This window comes from Stegodyphus dumicola, chromosome 1 (genome assembly GCF_044657685.1).
Source record: "Stegodyphus dumicola isolate Sdum_Otavi_A_Nest chromosome 1, ASM4465768v1".
NCBI classification, from domain to species: Eukaryota; Metazoa; Arthropoda; class Arachnida; order Araneae; family Eresidae; genus Stegodyphus; species Stegodyphus dumicola.
The window spans coordinates 99,904,497-99,920,689 of NC_140768.1; the positions used below are offsets into that span (position 1 = coordinate 99,904,497).

The 16,193-nt window shown below is 30.7% G+C and overlaps 1 protein-coding gene across 9 annotated transcripts in view; it reads right to left on the bottom strand.

Moving 5' to 3' along the window:
* LOC118180895 (uncharacterized) overlaps positions 1 to 16,193 on the bottom strand; it is a 111,258-nt gene that overhangs the window by 77,984 nt on the left and 17,081 nt on the right. For all 9 annotated transcript variants that reach the window (XR_015041587.1, XM_085818196.1, XM_035349957.2 and 6 more), the window contains exons 3-4: positions 9,544 to 9,662; positions 7,248 to 7,399 (exon numbers count right to left, since the gene is read on the bottom strand). Coding sequence is in view for 8 of the 9 variants with exons in the window: in XM_085818196.1 (XP_085674322.1) it covers positions 7,248 to 7,399; positions 9,544 to 9,662 (271 nt within the window). In the remaining variant the exon portion in view is untranslated. The remainder of the gene's footprint in view (positions 1 to 7,247; positions 7,400 to 9,543; positions 9,663 to 16,193) is intronic.

A 16,193-nucleotide genomic window follows, 5' to 3' on the forward strand; every position in this document is an offset into this window, starting at 1 on the left:
ACTATTTCGTTTTCGAATGCATGAGAGAAATTTAAATGTCTGCAAAGCGACTGTGCGAAAAAAGTGCCACTGAATGTGTTGTTCCTTACCTTGCAAAAGAAAATTTAGAGAAATAAGACAGTTCTTAGCACTTATAAAAGATGCTGAAACGATCAAAAACTGTGTTTAAAAACTTAAAAATGCACCTTCTGTGTAGTTAGTGCTTGAAAGTAATATTTGAAATCTTTTCTGAAAAATTTTGGGTAAAAATATATATCAGTTAATTTGCATCAGACGAGTATGGATTTTTTATTCTAACGGCACATTGAAAAACATACTATTTATTGACATATTTATTTCTTTTGCAGAATGAAAAGAAATTTGTTTCATTCATTTGTAATAAAATGAGTAAAAAATTGTTGTGTGGAAGCCTATTTTATTTTTATTTCTTTATCTAGTTATTATAAATTGGAACCATGGTTCTGCCCAGAACAGTGAAAAAATTGTTTAGTTGTGAAATCTTTTTGAAGCATGTGTACATTAGAACTATCATGAATCTACTACCAAAATGCACTTTAATTAACAATAATTGCATATTAATTTAGTGAATACTATGTCTTTTTTTACTCTATAATACCAAGAATACATTTTTAGAACTGAGAAAGAAAATTATATTTAGAACTGAAAGAAAATATCAATTTCACAAATTTTTCACATTTTACAAAGAATTAAAAAAGGAATACTGAAATAAAATATGAAAATATATTAAAACATATATTAAATATTAAAGTAAATGGTAACAAATGACCCAGATATAAAAGAATTTTGCTGTTTTATAATACTTATTTCATCAATTCTTTTTTATTTGTCCCCAAATTGATTTCTTTCTCAATGTACTTTGCTCCGAAAGTGAATACTAAATCTTACGTTTGGTATCATTGACAGTGACAAGAATAATATTACCACATTTCTATTAATTACGGAAATATGAGCCAATTCCGCTTAGAAAGTCCTCAGTTGAAGCTTTACTGCTCTTAGGCACAGAGCCAAGAGTATTAATTATGAGATTAACATCACTGGAAATGTAAATCACAATAGTAAGCACTTATTGTTATTGATGCCTATAAACATATAATATTATGATAATTATCTCAAAATGTCATACACCCACCAACAGCCAAGCAGTAAAATTGCTGAACACGTGTAGTTCAGTTCGAATCCCAGCTAATGGGCTGGCTGCATGGACGTTTTCGTGATTTTTCCATTGTGTAATATGTAGAGAAGCCATTTTCTCTTAGACAGTTCTGCATGAAGGCATCCCTCCTTTGGAAGATAGCCTTTGAGTGCTTTTTCAAGTAAACCAAACCAAAGAGAAATATTTCAAATGTAGCATAGATATTACATTTTAAAAAGTTTTACTTTGTTCTTAGGCTGTGAAATTACTTGAGTGGACCTGAAGGAAGGATGCCATAAAAACTGTACATAAAAGTTAATAAGATGTGAAAACTGATTTCAAGAAATACATGCATATATTAGTCTTTTTAGTAAAACCCCGATCATAAGTATTAACTAATGAATTTTAAAATAAATGATAAACAGTACCTAATTTAACATAGCTCATCAGTCCTTAGTCATAAATAACATCCACTAGCGGCCGAGGAGTAACATCACTGAACACTAGTAGTTTAATCTGGAACTGAGTTTTCCCACTTGTAACGTGAATAGGAGTCAGTTTTCTTTAAAAAGTCTTCCAAGAAGGCATCCCTTCTCATACAGAGACAGCCCTTCTTTGTTTTAATTAATTAGTCATAAATAACAAATTGTTTTTCCATCCCAAGTCCTCCATGAAAGTTAAAGTTGTCTATCTTTATCTGAGCATCTAATTGTGTCATTTCAAATCTTGATATAGAGAAATAATCGAAAATTCTTATTTCCTTTTTTGAAATTTTTTGCATCACACAGATCACCATCATATTTTTCCACCTTTGTATAATGTTTGTGACGATTTTATAAAAAGCTATTTACATTTCTTTTCTACGAACTATTTTTCATAAATATTTACTCTTACCTACTGAGAATTTTATGTTCCAACCGTGTCGAAATTTGGAAATAAACACATCTTCATAACAGTAAAATATTCATAATCAAATATCGTTCGGACCTTTTTATTCGATAACACATTCAGTAAAACGGAAGTATTTTGCTTAGGGTAAAAAATGCATCATGCGACTTCATGTACTTTCAGTACTTTGTTTTATCAACGCCAAAAAGCGATTTAATCAAATACGATATTATTTGCAAATGATTTTCATATCATGCCAAGAAGGTTCTCAGTTAGTTTATTTTAGACGAGAAATCAGAAGAGTAAAACAAATTTTTCTTTAAGGAACCGCAACTTGTCCTCATATTTCAATAATAAAATATCTATACTTCACATTCACAGAACTAAAAAAATTTCGATACAAACATATAAATGACACATTAGTTTGAAATGGAATTACAAGATTTGAACTTTTTCCAACATCTCATTTTTTATTTCAGAACAATTATTCAAAATATATATTGAAGTAACTCTTTTTGTGAACTATTAATTTTAAAAGATGCAGTATTTTTAATCAATGCACACAGCTAAAACAAAAATTATATCATATTTCTCTGTTTCTACAGTCATTGTAAGAGTATTTATTCTATGCTAAAAGAAATTATTTGTAAATTAGGTGATGCTGAATTCTTTAAAAGTTATTCATGGGTCGTGCAAATTACATTTACTTTTGCAGAAGAAATTTTGTTTTGCAAATTTTTCACATACAGAAAGGTTTGCGTTGAAGGCTTTCCAGTATTTTCTAGTTTCGGCACGAAAATCGTCCTCAGGTCGGCAGATGGTACGGCTGGATTTGATGTTTTTTATTTATGACCCTCCCATTGTAACATCTTTCTCTAATGCTCGCTGTTTCCCCACTACCAATTAAGCGCAACAGGAGGTGAGGGAACGACAGTACAGAATGTTCCATCCTCAATGATTTCGATGCGGAAAATGTAAGGCAGAAAACATCGTTTGAAACGCTTTTGGATTCATCAAGAGCTGGCAAAATAATCCATGTGTGACGATTTGGAAAGCCATCTTTCAATACGGAAAAATCCGTCCATAATGCTGAAAGGGTTAATCATGATTATTTATGAGAAATAACTTCTGATATTATAATAAATGCTCCACTATCCGGAAAGTTCAGGAAATTAGATAGATTCCAGATATGCGAAAATTCAAATTAGTTGAGCATGTAAAAAATGGAATTAATCTTAGAGATGCCAAATCAAAAGGGAAAATGTTTACTCAAAAATTATTAAAACAATCATTTTATTTGTTATCAACTCGAACATCAAAAGCCTACATTTAAAATTATATAAGATTTCAAAAACCATGCATTTCAGACATGAAAGCTGATTTGCTGGTCTTTCATTTGACCAATTCTTGTAAATATTATACAATATTTCTTGTAAAATATCCATAATTAAAATGATTATTCATTTTGCATTCTTTATACTTATTGTGTTTCTGCGCTCACATTTCTATTCTACTGTACACTGCATTACAAAAATCGTTACTTTTGGCATGTTCTCTCTCTCTCTGCACATATATGCATGTGTGTGCACATGTGCACACACACACACACACATATGGATCAAATTTAATTGGAACAAATTTCTAACTTAATTGACAACATGCTCCAACACATACTAGAATTGGATAACATGAAGACTATTATTTAAACAGCCACTTCTGTGAAGGTCAATCCATATAAATAATAACAAAATAATCAGAAGAAAACATGCCTCAATTTGAAAAACCACAGAAATTTTAATATGATCCAATATAATATATAAACATACACTGCGTTTCAAAACTTATGTCCACTTTTGATAATAAGTACTTTTGACTGTTATCAAATTAGTGCATCTAAACCAATATTCATATGTGATTAAAAGTCCCTCCTATCTCACAATTTTTTTTTTTTTTTTTTTTTTTTTTTTTTTTTTTTTTTTTTTACATCCAGGTTTTGGACATTTAGGTCAAACATTTAGATTCTATAAAAATCAGCTGCACTTCAGACCACACCAAAAGAACATGACCAGCTGTTATTTTTGCAGTTCTTAATCAGTCACCTTACTGTATTACGTTTGGATTTTTATAGATATAGAAAAGTGTTTAGGAGATGGAAAAGATGGAATCCAAGTGGTGCATGATGCAACATGCAGAACTATACAAATTCTACAGACAATTCCTAGATGTCAAGAATAGTTTTTAAATTATCTGAATAGTTCCATCTCAAATGCAAGGAAAGAAAGAGCTTCAGGAGCTTTGAACAAGCGAGAAGTTGTCGAGTCACTCTTTTTTGGTAACATATAATAAGTCATGAGAATAGAATAGATTAAACTAAGCGAGTTATCATTATGTCTAGTTAATCCAACAGAAACATAAGAAGACTGTAAAAGAACCGTTTATTGAGAACTCCAATAACTGAACAGAAGGCACTCCTGGTGCTTACAAAACCAGCCACCACTAATGGTGTAAAGTCAAAAGCAGGGAATTCAATTTTAAATTAAATTTAAATCTTAAATTAACCAAGGCTAGGCAGAAATAATTAATGTGCATGTTGGCGCAAACCAGCATGAAAAGCTCTATGAGGCAGAATATACTCTGTCTAAACAATCTAAAACCTTTCTTCAAATACTATCTCTTTCTACCTCCTTTAAATACACATGAGCTAAAATTTTGCATCTGTCAGGAAACAGAAGGGAAAGATGAAAGTATAGATTCTGAATATAAAATAACTGGTTAATTTAAATAAATACCTTTTGAAGTCCATACTGATCTAAAGGCATTTGATTTCATGATATCTGTAAATCAAATTAAGAAGAAAAAAAATGTTTCAAAATGGACTACTCTGAGAACCATTTAAGAAACATTAAACCTTCAAAAAGACTAAGTGAAGATGTCCTCAGATTTGAAAGAGAAAAGTGTACTTCACCATCGAGCATTTGTTTATAATAACATAGATTCTATGCACAATTTGGATGACTTTGATTCTTAAATATAAGAGTATGCAAAATGGATTTTATATCTACAAATTAGATAAATAGTGACTTTAATTACTGAATAATCTGAATTTAAATCATCTTATATAAGTATAAAAAAAAGTAGTTCAATTTTTATTATCCAGGAGGTTTTAATAATTACTAAAGGGATTTATGAAAAAATATGCTGTAACACTAAAGAATCATTTTGCACATTGTGAAACAATGAATTCTGATTGCTTATCAGTACTAGAATGCTGTCACATGCAGGCAAAAAAACTGTTAAGCAGTGGTTCAAAAATACCAGATCAATAGACACCAGAAGATGAGAGTAACACACTAATTCATCTGGCTACCATCCCATAGGAATAGAGCAGTATTTGTGCAACACATAAACACCAGAAATAAGCAGTAAGAGCTCATAAAGGAGATGGAGATTTCAATTTTGTGATGTGGCTGAATCTCAAATAAACCTGCAATAAACTAAATAAAATGCCACCATAGGCTATTGCTACAGTACAAAGTTCAAAATCCGGACGTCCATTAACCGGAATGATCTAAAATCTGGACTTCAAAGTCACAAATTTTTTTTTTTTTTTTTGGTACGCTTTACGCATGCACATTTGATTTTTCCTTCCATAATAAAACATGTGGAGATTTTCACTTAATTTTGATTCTTAATTTCACTTAGGCACTGAATAAAATATACTGTTATGAAAAAACAATCATGTAAGCATAAATTTGTGAGATTAATAATTTGGCTCCGCAACTGAGTGTCTGCTTGGCATCACATCTCAAACCGAAACATTCCCCTATTTTATATCCCTCACGCTGACCTGGCGAGTCATTATTTATTATATTTTGCATTCAACACTGCATGTTTATCAATACATGACAGCTTCAGTAATAACTCATGCAGTGATGTCTAAACTTTTTTTTTATATTGAATAACAAGAGTAAGGCAACCTTTTCTGCTAACATTACACTTGGAGATGATTATAGATTTTTTAAATGTTCTAAGAAATGTTGGTGAGATAAAATTCAACAAAAATTTCTATCCGTATGCTAAAAATAGATTTTGTTAATGAAACTCATAGGCCAAAAGATTACATTTAGTGCTTTTTAATTAAGAATAACTGATATATTATTCACCATACACCCAGAAGCCACGGCAGATTTAGGGAAGACACAATTTTTTTAATTTGGGGAAGCACCGAGCAGCAAAATTAAGGGATGAGAAGTTTTTTATAATTTAGGGGAGGTGAAAGCACTGGGATCCAAAGTTTAGATGCGGCAAAAATTTAGAACTTAGGAAGGTGCTTTGTAGAAGAATTTAGAGACTGCACCAGCCCTAAATAAAGCCTTAAGTATATGTGGGAGTTTATTTATTCAGGACTCGGATAAGTTTTAAGCATGTGCAAGAAATAAACGTAGATATAGTAAATAACTAATATGATTCAGGCTTAATTCAGTACGCAATAGGAGCAAGACAAAATATAGCAGAACAACTTGGCTTTCGTCGCCAATCTTGTGATACACAGCCAATAATGTATAACGGATACTATTAAGCTAGACTAAACTTATCTTAACTGATTTTAAGGCATTTCAGTTAATGTAGCAAACTGTGCTGCTCCTTAATCTTCTAATTTGATCCATCTTATTATTTTTTGCAGACTGTTATAAAAATTAAGCTTGAACTTTTGATTATATCGAAAAGACTTTCCAGTTCTGAAGCTGCCAAAGGATCTATAAAGCGAAATCATCTTTCAATGTCCATTAAACAAAAAGTGGAATTGCTGCAAAAAATGGATAAAGGTATATCTGTCTCAAAATTATGCGAGGAGTATGGCACTGGAAAGTCAACTGTATATGACATAAGAAAAAGGAACTTTTAGAATTTTTTTGGAATCAACTTAAACAACTTACATTGAAAGAAATGTTTAATAAAGCAAACATATAAATATTAAGCTTTTTTTTTTTTTTTTTTTTTTGTACATTTTGATATCAGATTTAAATTGATGATCTATTATCCGGAAAAATCCCAAATCCGGAATCACCAAAGTCCCCACGAGTCCAGATTTCGGACTTTGTACTGTATAAAGATGCATTTGAAGATTAAACAAATACTGAAATTAATAAACATGCTATTTTCAATTTGGTAATGTCTGAATATAGAAGCTCACAATAATTCTCACCTGCTATTACTTTCATATTTAAGTCAACAAAGACTTTTAGGGCAGCAAAATAGGAAGGATCTTCAACAAAGACTAGGCTGCCAGCTCTAAATAACCTACTTAAAACTAACCACAAACCACTAGAAGCACCTCCAGTTAGAAACAGCTGCTCACTATAAAGAAAAATTTTAAACAATTTATATTGTACTCTAAGTAAAGTAACAATAAAACATTTTTTTCAGTTACACAAATATAAATATATGAAAACATTAGAAATTAAATATTGAATATAATAATACCAGCTACAGTAAAAACATCTTTGACATTCTACACGACTATCTTTTAAACAATGATAAAAATCTAACCTCCCCCCCCCCAAAAAAAGGGAAAAAAATGATACAACACCAAGCATTAAACAAAATCTAATCACAATAACTAATATACATAAGAAATGTTCCAGAAAAATGTTTAAATATCAGATAACAAAATAGCCATACATCATAAATGCATGCATGCATTTTGAAAAGAGTTTCAAATACTTTCATGATGAATTGCAGCATTTTGCAGAACACCTATCATACATTTTTCAACAATTTTGCAAATACTAGTTCTATAAATTTTAGTATCCTAAGGCAGTGGTCTCAAACTCAAACTGCATGCAAGTCACATGCAAGATTTGAAAACAGCTAACAGGACAGATTTGTTTTAAAGAAACATTTTTATTAACAAAATAAAAAAAAAATATTTTAATTACATAAACAATAATATCACAAAGGGAAAAAATTCTAACTCATTTGAATTTCTACCTGAAATCCAAAGTTTGTTATGTGCAAGACGTTTTTGTTGGTTACATACTGTAATTCAAAATACTGAGAGCTAAATATTAAAATTTTAGACTGGCGTTTATTTCAAAATATATATAAACATTTTCATTTATTTCTAACATGCTTCATTAATGAGTTAATAAGTTATTTTAATTTAAACTATACAAATTATGAACATTTTCTAAGCTTTCTGATAAAATTTTACAAGTGGTACAAACTTGACAATTGGTTTCTGAGTAGTTATAAATATGCACTGAAAATTTAAACAGCATAATAATGAAAAAAAAAAAAAAAAAATCTTAGCATACACAGAATGTAAGAAAGCAATGTGTAATTTAGTTGGTATTAATGATAGCTTAATTACATGACAGAAAAATTTTCATGAATACTGGAAGACAACAAATATCAGTGAATTGAATTTTAGTATGCTAAAAAGAAACAGTCATAAGCTTTTAAAAAAGGGGGTACTTTTTAGTTAATAGAGCAGTATTTGACATCAAGCATAAATGGCAACATGAAAACTAACTAATGATAGGAGTGGCAACCCTAATGATTACTACAGCTTCATCAAAGGAACAGCTAATATGTTAATCTTTTGGGTATATCTGATGACTTAGACATGTCATGCACTTGTTTTGCCTAAGTTAGAGCAAGTTTCTTCCAGTACTTCAGTGAATGTTGTTTGTAAAAAGTCAACAGAAGAATTTTTTCAAATAAATCCATACCCTAAGAGTTAAATCCAAAATAACTTTTATTTATTTATTTATTTAAAGGACAAACACAGAACTTGCAAACAAGATAACATGATTACTCCAATAAACAGTTATAACAGTGATTCAATCCTAATTTCAGTAGACAGAATTCTACCAGCAACAACTCCATTGGAAGTAAATAAACCATAAAGTGGCCATCAGAAAAGGAATATGCTGACATTCATACAAGCATTTGCTCTGCAATCCTTTCTTTCTACAACACAGTCTTTCAATGTTATTTTGGGGCTCTAGTAGCAGTAAAAGTTGATTTCATTTTATAGTTTTCATAACAAAATCAATCTGTATAGACATCACCTTTTCCTTGGAAAAAATTAATAGCATTTTATCATTTTGCAACTGTTAAGTTATGATAATCAAAACTAATTCTTTCTTTTGAAAAAGAAACGAAAAAAGAAACACATCAGCACTTCAATCAAAGAAAAGAAATTACTGAATGATGTTCCTGTTTGCTGAGATTTACAAAAATTTAAATTTTAAACAAAATTAGAAAAGTGATGCATCTTTGGAGAAATATTTTATGTGAAAAATAAGCTGTTCACAAAATTAAAGGATTAACATAGGTATTTGTATAAACATTTACACACATACATGGAAAAAATAGATAAATTAAGTTATTAATAATGCATTCAATTTTTATACTACCAAATTCTGCTTTTGTAACATTTAAAATACTTTAATCTGAAACAACACCATTTATTTCTAATTTTGAAGATATTATACCTATTTACAGGATCCCCATATTCTTCTGATAAAAATTTGGCTAAAAAACTTCTAAACTGCCAATTGCCTCTCTCATCTCCATATTGAAACAATTGAGCATCTCCTTCCAATTCGTTTTGCTGTAAATAAGTAATTAATATATGTAGAGAAAAAGTCAAACAGTAATTCAATTAAAAAGTTACAATATTTCATTATAATAAAGTAATAAAAATTATTTTTCAATATAAATTATTCTTTTCCATTTCAACAATTTGTATACGAACAAATATTATAAAGCTAGATTTATAGCTCCAATTACAAAAAGGTTAGATCTTTGCATCTTTCAATATACAGAATAAAAAATAAAACTATATATATATATATATATATATATTAATACAAATCAAGATATTTTGCCATTAAAGACTGATTTTTTTTTTTTTTTTTTTTTTTTTAATTACAGCTGCCACAAATTTACAAAGATATGCAAATTTATAAACTTACTTTTTATATTTAATTTTTTAGATATATGGTTTAACAGATCTCAAAAAAATTTTCATTCTTAAGAGAAAAAAGCTGCTGATTATTTAAGAATAATAATTTACTGCTTTCATAAATGTAACAGTAAAATTTCTGAAGAAAATTTCACTACGAGTTAAACTGTTAAACAACAAGAATTAAAGTCAAAACAGTTAACAGTGAGAGTTCTATCTTAAGGTTTTACAGGAATACTCCAAGATTCTAAAATTATGCTTAGCAGCAATGATAAATAAGTTTTTAATTTCTAAGATATGGGACTTGCAGTTCAATAGCATACTATATAATACACAGACAGTGATGACTTATATCTTAAAGTTAATTCTCAACTCATATGGAGGTCCCTCCGAAATTTTTTAGATATGCGCAGACAATAAGTAGCAGAAAAAATTTAAGAGTTAGATTTGAAAATATGAACTATTTTAGCTTAGCAGACGATTTTTTATTAACCAACTGCAAGTAGTTTAGTGTAGAATAAATTTTAGGCAGAAGAAAAAATGCAGGTGATGGGAGATCATTCTATGATTTTAAAGTGGGATTTAATCCAGAGGAGTACATGAATACGTTCAATGTCTACAGTTAGCATTTGAAAATGAAGGTCCATCTTGTGCTACTACATTCAGATGGTTTAGAGAATTACAGGTGTAACTCTCTTCAGGATGAAGAACACACAAGAAGACTACTGTTAGCAGTAATCCTGGATAATGCATCTGCCGTATGGAAAATATTAATCGATGATTACCGCTGCACCTACCAAATGAAGGAACAGATACTGAATAGACCAATAGAAAGAGTTTGATATTGGATCCACCACCACACATAAAATTATTAATGAAGAATTGCATATAAAAAAGTAGTTTGCCGTTGGGTTCTCCATAATTTAAATGAGCACTGAAAAGAGAAGCGTGTCAGAATCAGTAAAGAGACACTTAAATTACTTAAGGATGGCGGCTACTGTCTTATTTCTAAAATCACAGCTGGTGATGAAACATACATAAAATGTTTTGATGTTCAAACACATCAAGAAAATAAAGTATTAGTCTTTGATGATGATCCAACACCCACAATAATGGTGCCATGAAAACGTGCAATAGTGGTGCCATAATAATGTGCCATGAAAAAAAGTAGTGTATGCCATTTTTCTTCAGAAGTATAGGCTTGGTCAAAGCCATCGACCTGGAAGGGCAGACGACAGTCACAGCTAACTAGTACACCACAAAGTGAATGACACTACAAAGTCAAGAAGTGAATATTAGATGACTCATGCTCCACCATGACAATGCATCTTCTCATTCAGCAAGATTGACAATAGAGTTTCTTGAACAAAAACACATCAGAGTGATAGAACACCCCTTCTGTTTACCCGATCTAGCTACATGTGACTTCCGGCTATTTTTTAATCTGAAAAAGAACTTACATGGACATGGTTTTCATTCCGAAAATGAGATTGATGAGGCTACAAATGCATTTTTTTCCCTTTGATTCCAAGAAATGAATGGCTTAAGGCATTTAATCTTTGGAAAAGCCACCTACAGATGTGCACTAATGCTGGATGAGACAATTTTGAGCATTCCTAAAATTTTATAACTTTGAAAACCTATGTGTATCTCAAAATTTTCAGAGTGATCCTCGTACAGAGAGAGATGCTCCCCACTTTACAAACTTTTACAAATGTGAACAAGCAAATTTGTTTGAAGTCGAAAAGAATAAAATCGAATGACTGCACATGAACTTATACAGTGCTACTGTCTGTGGATGGACTTTCACGGGGCGAGCTAGACATTGACTCTTCCTCACCCCAATAGACATCTACTAGCCTCCTCTTCAGGCCATCCCACATACCTCAAAGATGACAACCCAAGGGATGTATAGTATAGTAAAATAATTCTTTACTTTTGTATTTATAAGGTACAGTTAAAGATCAGGAAATGCAGGATTAAGGATACATAAAAATTCTAGACAGCTGAGTGGATGAAAATAGGAATTCACATTTAATAAGTGAAAAGTATAAGTTTAAATGAACACATTTAAAATTTTCAAAATTAGTGGGAAAATTTTCTGCTCCAAAATTATAAAAACAATCATCTTATTTTTTATCAACTTGAATATCAAAAGCCAACACTTAAAATTAAGAGTTTGAAAAAAAAAAAAAAAAAAAAAAAAAAGACACATTTCAGTCATGTAAAAGCCAACATATTTTGTAGGCTTAGTTCAATTATGAAATTCCACTGAAAATAAAAGTAGTTGGAGACAGCACATCAGCAGAGCTGAACTAACCATTATGCAAAATAAGCAGGTGCTTAGAGCATTAAGGAAAGTAAGCACCAAAATGAAAAAGAAAAAAAAAAAAAAAAAAAAAGGTCATTAGGAATTCAAGGAAAGGTGGCACCACAAAAATTTCTATTGCTGGTTTTACCAAGGAATGGTGCAGCAAAACTAAGGCCAAGAAAGAAAAAATAAATGGGGGGGGGGGGGGACAGGTATGTGGAGCACAAAAATCTTTTGTGCTTAGGCCCTTTTAAGTGCTTAATCCAAGCCAGATTAAGACATACAAAGACTCTCAGCACTTAAGATTCTTGTGCCCTAATATACACTAATGCCAGTTTCCTTCTCTGTTCCTTTTTCCTCGGATTTAGTTTAGCTGCACCATACATTCCAAGATAAAACTGGCAATGAGACTTTTTTGTGGAGATCGAAAGATTTCTGTTATTCTAAAGAGCTGTAAGTATTTAGAATGTATAGAAGATGCTCGTTTTATTTCTTTAATAATATAAGTACTGAGAATAAATATGAAATGATGCAAGGCTAGGGCCGCTGCAAGAGCCAGTAAGGTAGAATTTTCAGAAATTAGTGAAACAATGAGCAACAAAATTTAGGGCTGGCAAAATTGTTAAAATTTAGGACCCACAGAAATTGTGAATGCCCTGTGTGATGCAGTGAGACATATAAGTTAAATCTTCTAACTTGTCAGTTTTCAATTTTTTTATTACAGAAAAATTTCTTTCTACACATCCTGTCCATGTGACAAGATTAGAATTATTCTTGCAATCTTCCATATTTGTGTCTAGTGAAAAGATGAGAAAATAAAGGGATGATAAACATGTTAAGAGGCAGATTTCTAGGATCAATAGCAGAAAATTCAAATAACTTTGTTTTCACTATTCTTCCAAAAGTTTTCCATAAAATAAGAGCTTCATCACAAATTTTCTATAATACTCATCCATTATGTGTTAACACCATGAAAACACCTTTTATTTGGTCATATTTTTCTGGAATCTTTGGGTAGTATCATAGCTCTATAAATCCAGAATTGCAGGTCTATAAATCTTGCTTTCAAATCCTTCTAAACCTTCGGACGTGCAAGGTCTAAAAATATCACTCGCAACTCTGTAAGAGTGAAAAGCCAGAAGACTTTTGAATAAAAAATTCAGAAAAGAAAAGTATGAAGTGAATTTTTAAGAAAAAAACTGATGTACATTTGAACGTTTCAAAAATGACTACATTTTTAACAGGGTAACACTGCATAGGTTACTTCATCTATGCTCCATGGTGATTACTGCAAACTTCGCTGAACAGAACATCTTTATAATCCATTCTATTGAATTCTGGGCAAAAACTATTGGGAGTTTCTTTTATCTTCTTTTTGATTTGATTTTCTGGATTGTCATTCCTTTCGTTTTCATCTGAAGTAAGATGTTTGAATCTGTTTTCCCTGAACGATACCATTCGGGTATCATCATTACCCTTTGGTTTATAAGCTCTTTTAAGGGTGAATCATTATTGTTATTTTGCTCCGGAATTTTAGGTGAATACTAAAATTTAGTAGAATTTAATAATTCACATATGATTTTAAGGCCAGCATATGGTGATACTATACTAAAATTGGCTAAAACTTTCATCATTTGAACTTTCTTGAGAAGTTAAGTTGGGAGTCTTTGGCTCAAATACCGTTGCATTTATTATGGCTGTCACAGAAGACGTTGATTGATGGATTTGAGTTTTAATCTTCTGAGATTTAGTTAGTTACAATTTTAGATTGACTACATTCTGTCTTTAGAAATTTACTGAATCATAACTGTGGAAAAGACTTAGTAGAATAGTTCTCATCAGATTCATCATCCATAAATTCAGCCACAGGTATATGCCAAAAGATTTTTACCTTGATATCCAGTGTTTTTTCCCCCCTTCTTTCTTTTGGTGGTGTTGTTGGCTATAATAAGCAATAAAATAGATATTGAGAATAATGAGAGAGCAGTCAGAATACATGCATCACACAGTAATACCAAACCTCAAATGTGATTTGTGGTATTCCTTTTCCTGAGTCCTATAGTATGCTTTAGTGATACATCTTTTCATTGATACTCTAAACATGTGCTTATATTACTTGATGGTTAATCCAATACCGGATATGTTCCAATCATTCTAGTAGAAGTTTAAATGAACATATAGTTCTTTATTTAGCTAATAATAAACAGATACAAATTATGGATAAAAGGCATACAAAATTTAATTACTAATAATAATTTTTCACATTACATCCTCAATGTTCACATGCTTTCAAAATCACATATCGTGGGTTTTCTGTTGCCCAGATCCTGCAACTTTGAAAATTATCCTTTTCATGCAGTCTCAAACATATTTTTTTTTTTTTTTTCCAAAATGCTAAGAGTAAAACTTATATCCTTCTTTATAAAAATTAAACCAGTTTTATCATAAAAAATTAATAGAATTTACATTAAACCAAAATGAACTTATGATCTTGTTGGAACAAAATGCTTATCCATTACTGGTGCTAAATTACACTGTTTGCCAACAATGTATACATGTTAATACAGTACAAAGTATTTAATCCGGATGTCCATAATACGGAATGATCTATAATATGGACCTCAAAGCTACAAAATTTCTGCGCATGTGTATTGTTTACGCATGCGCATTTAATGTATAACAGACGGTATAAGGTGGGCTAAAATTATCTAATTATCTATTTCAGTTAATGTTGCAGATTGCATTGTTCCTTAATCTTCTAATTGGATCCGGCTTATTGTTTTTTGCAGACTGTTAGAGCAATTTTATAAAAAATAAGCATGAACTTTCGATTATGTCAAAAAGAGTTTCTGATTCTGGAGCTGCCAAAGGATCTACAAAGCGAAAGCATGTTTCAATGTCCATCAAACAAAAAGTGGAATTACTGCAAAAATGAATAAAGGCATGAAGAAAGTGACAGAGAGATTAGTGAAAAACGAAAAAATTTCGATTGACAAGTTAGTTGGTATTCTCGACACAACAATTATAGGACTTGAACAGCGGCACTTTGTAACTGAACAAGAAATTATATCTGTTTATAGAATTAAAGAGAAAGTATTAGCACATAAAACAAAGCAACTTAAACAACTTACATTCAACATTGAAAGAAATGTTTAATAAAGTAAACGGTTCATCTTTACATTATGCTAACTTGGCGATTTTTTGGCGAAAATTTGGCAACCAACTCTCCTATAGCAACTCTCTATTTTTTTTCCCCGCCACCATTTTGTCTTCACGAAGTAAAGACATGTTTCTTTTCTTCTTATCTACTGAACACTTCTTCCAACAATCTACTAGCCGAATTACACTTATGCTAGAAATTTTATCAAACAAAACTGCTTAATCATGACAAATATTCACTGCAAAATTGGGAAAAAGTGCACAATACCATATACTCCTTACGCGTTTTTCAAAATAACACATACACATAAACCATGTACACGCCGACTTATTTTTACTTAAAAAAACATCCCAGAATTGCAAAAAATGGCATTGCGCACACTCTTCACTATATCCATGTACACTGCTTTTTTCTCATAAATTAGAAAAATTTCATGAAAATACATGACAATTTTCTCTATCTTTAAACCCGGTAAAAAGAACATATATGAAATTACCTGACCGCGAAAAAGTATTTACCCTTTCCAAATATGAACATTTCCACATATAAAATAAATAAAATATCCAAAAACTTTTACCTCTAAATCATCTATTATATTATAAACGTCACCAACGAATTCATACCGCAACCATTACAAATACTTAGTGTCAGATATTTAAATTATTTCCATGCACGTTTATTTCAACTAAAACGTATACCAAATTCC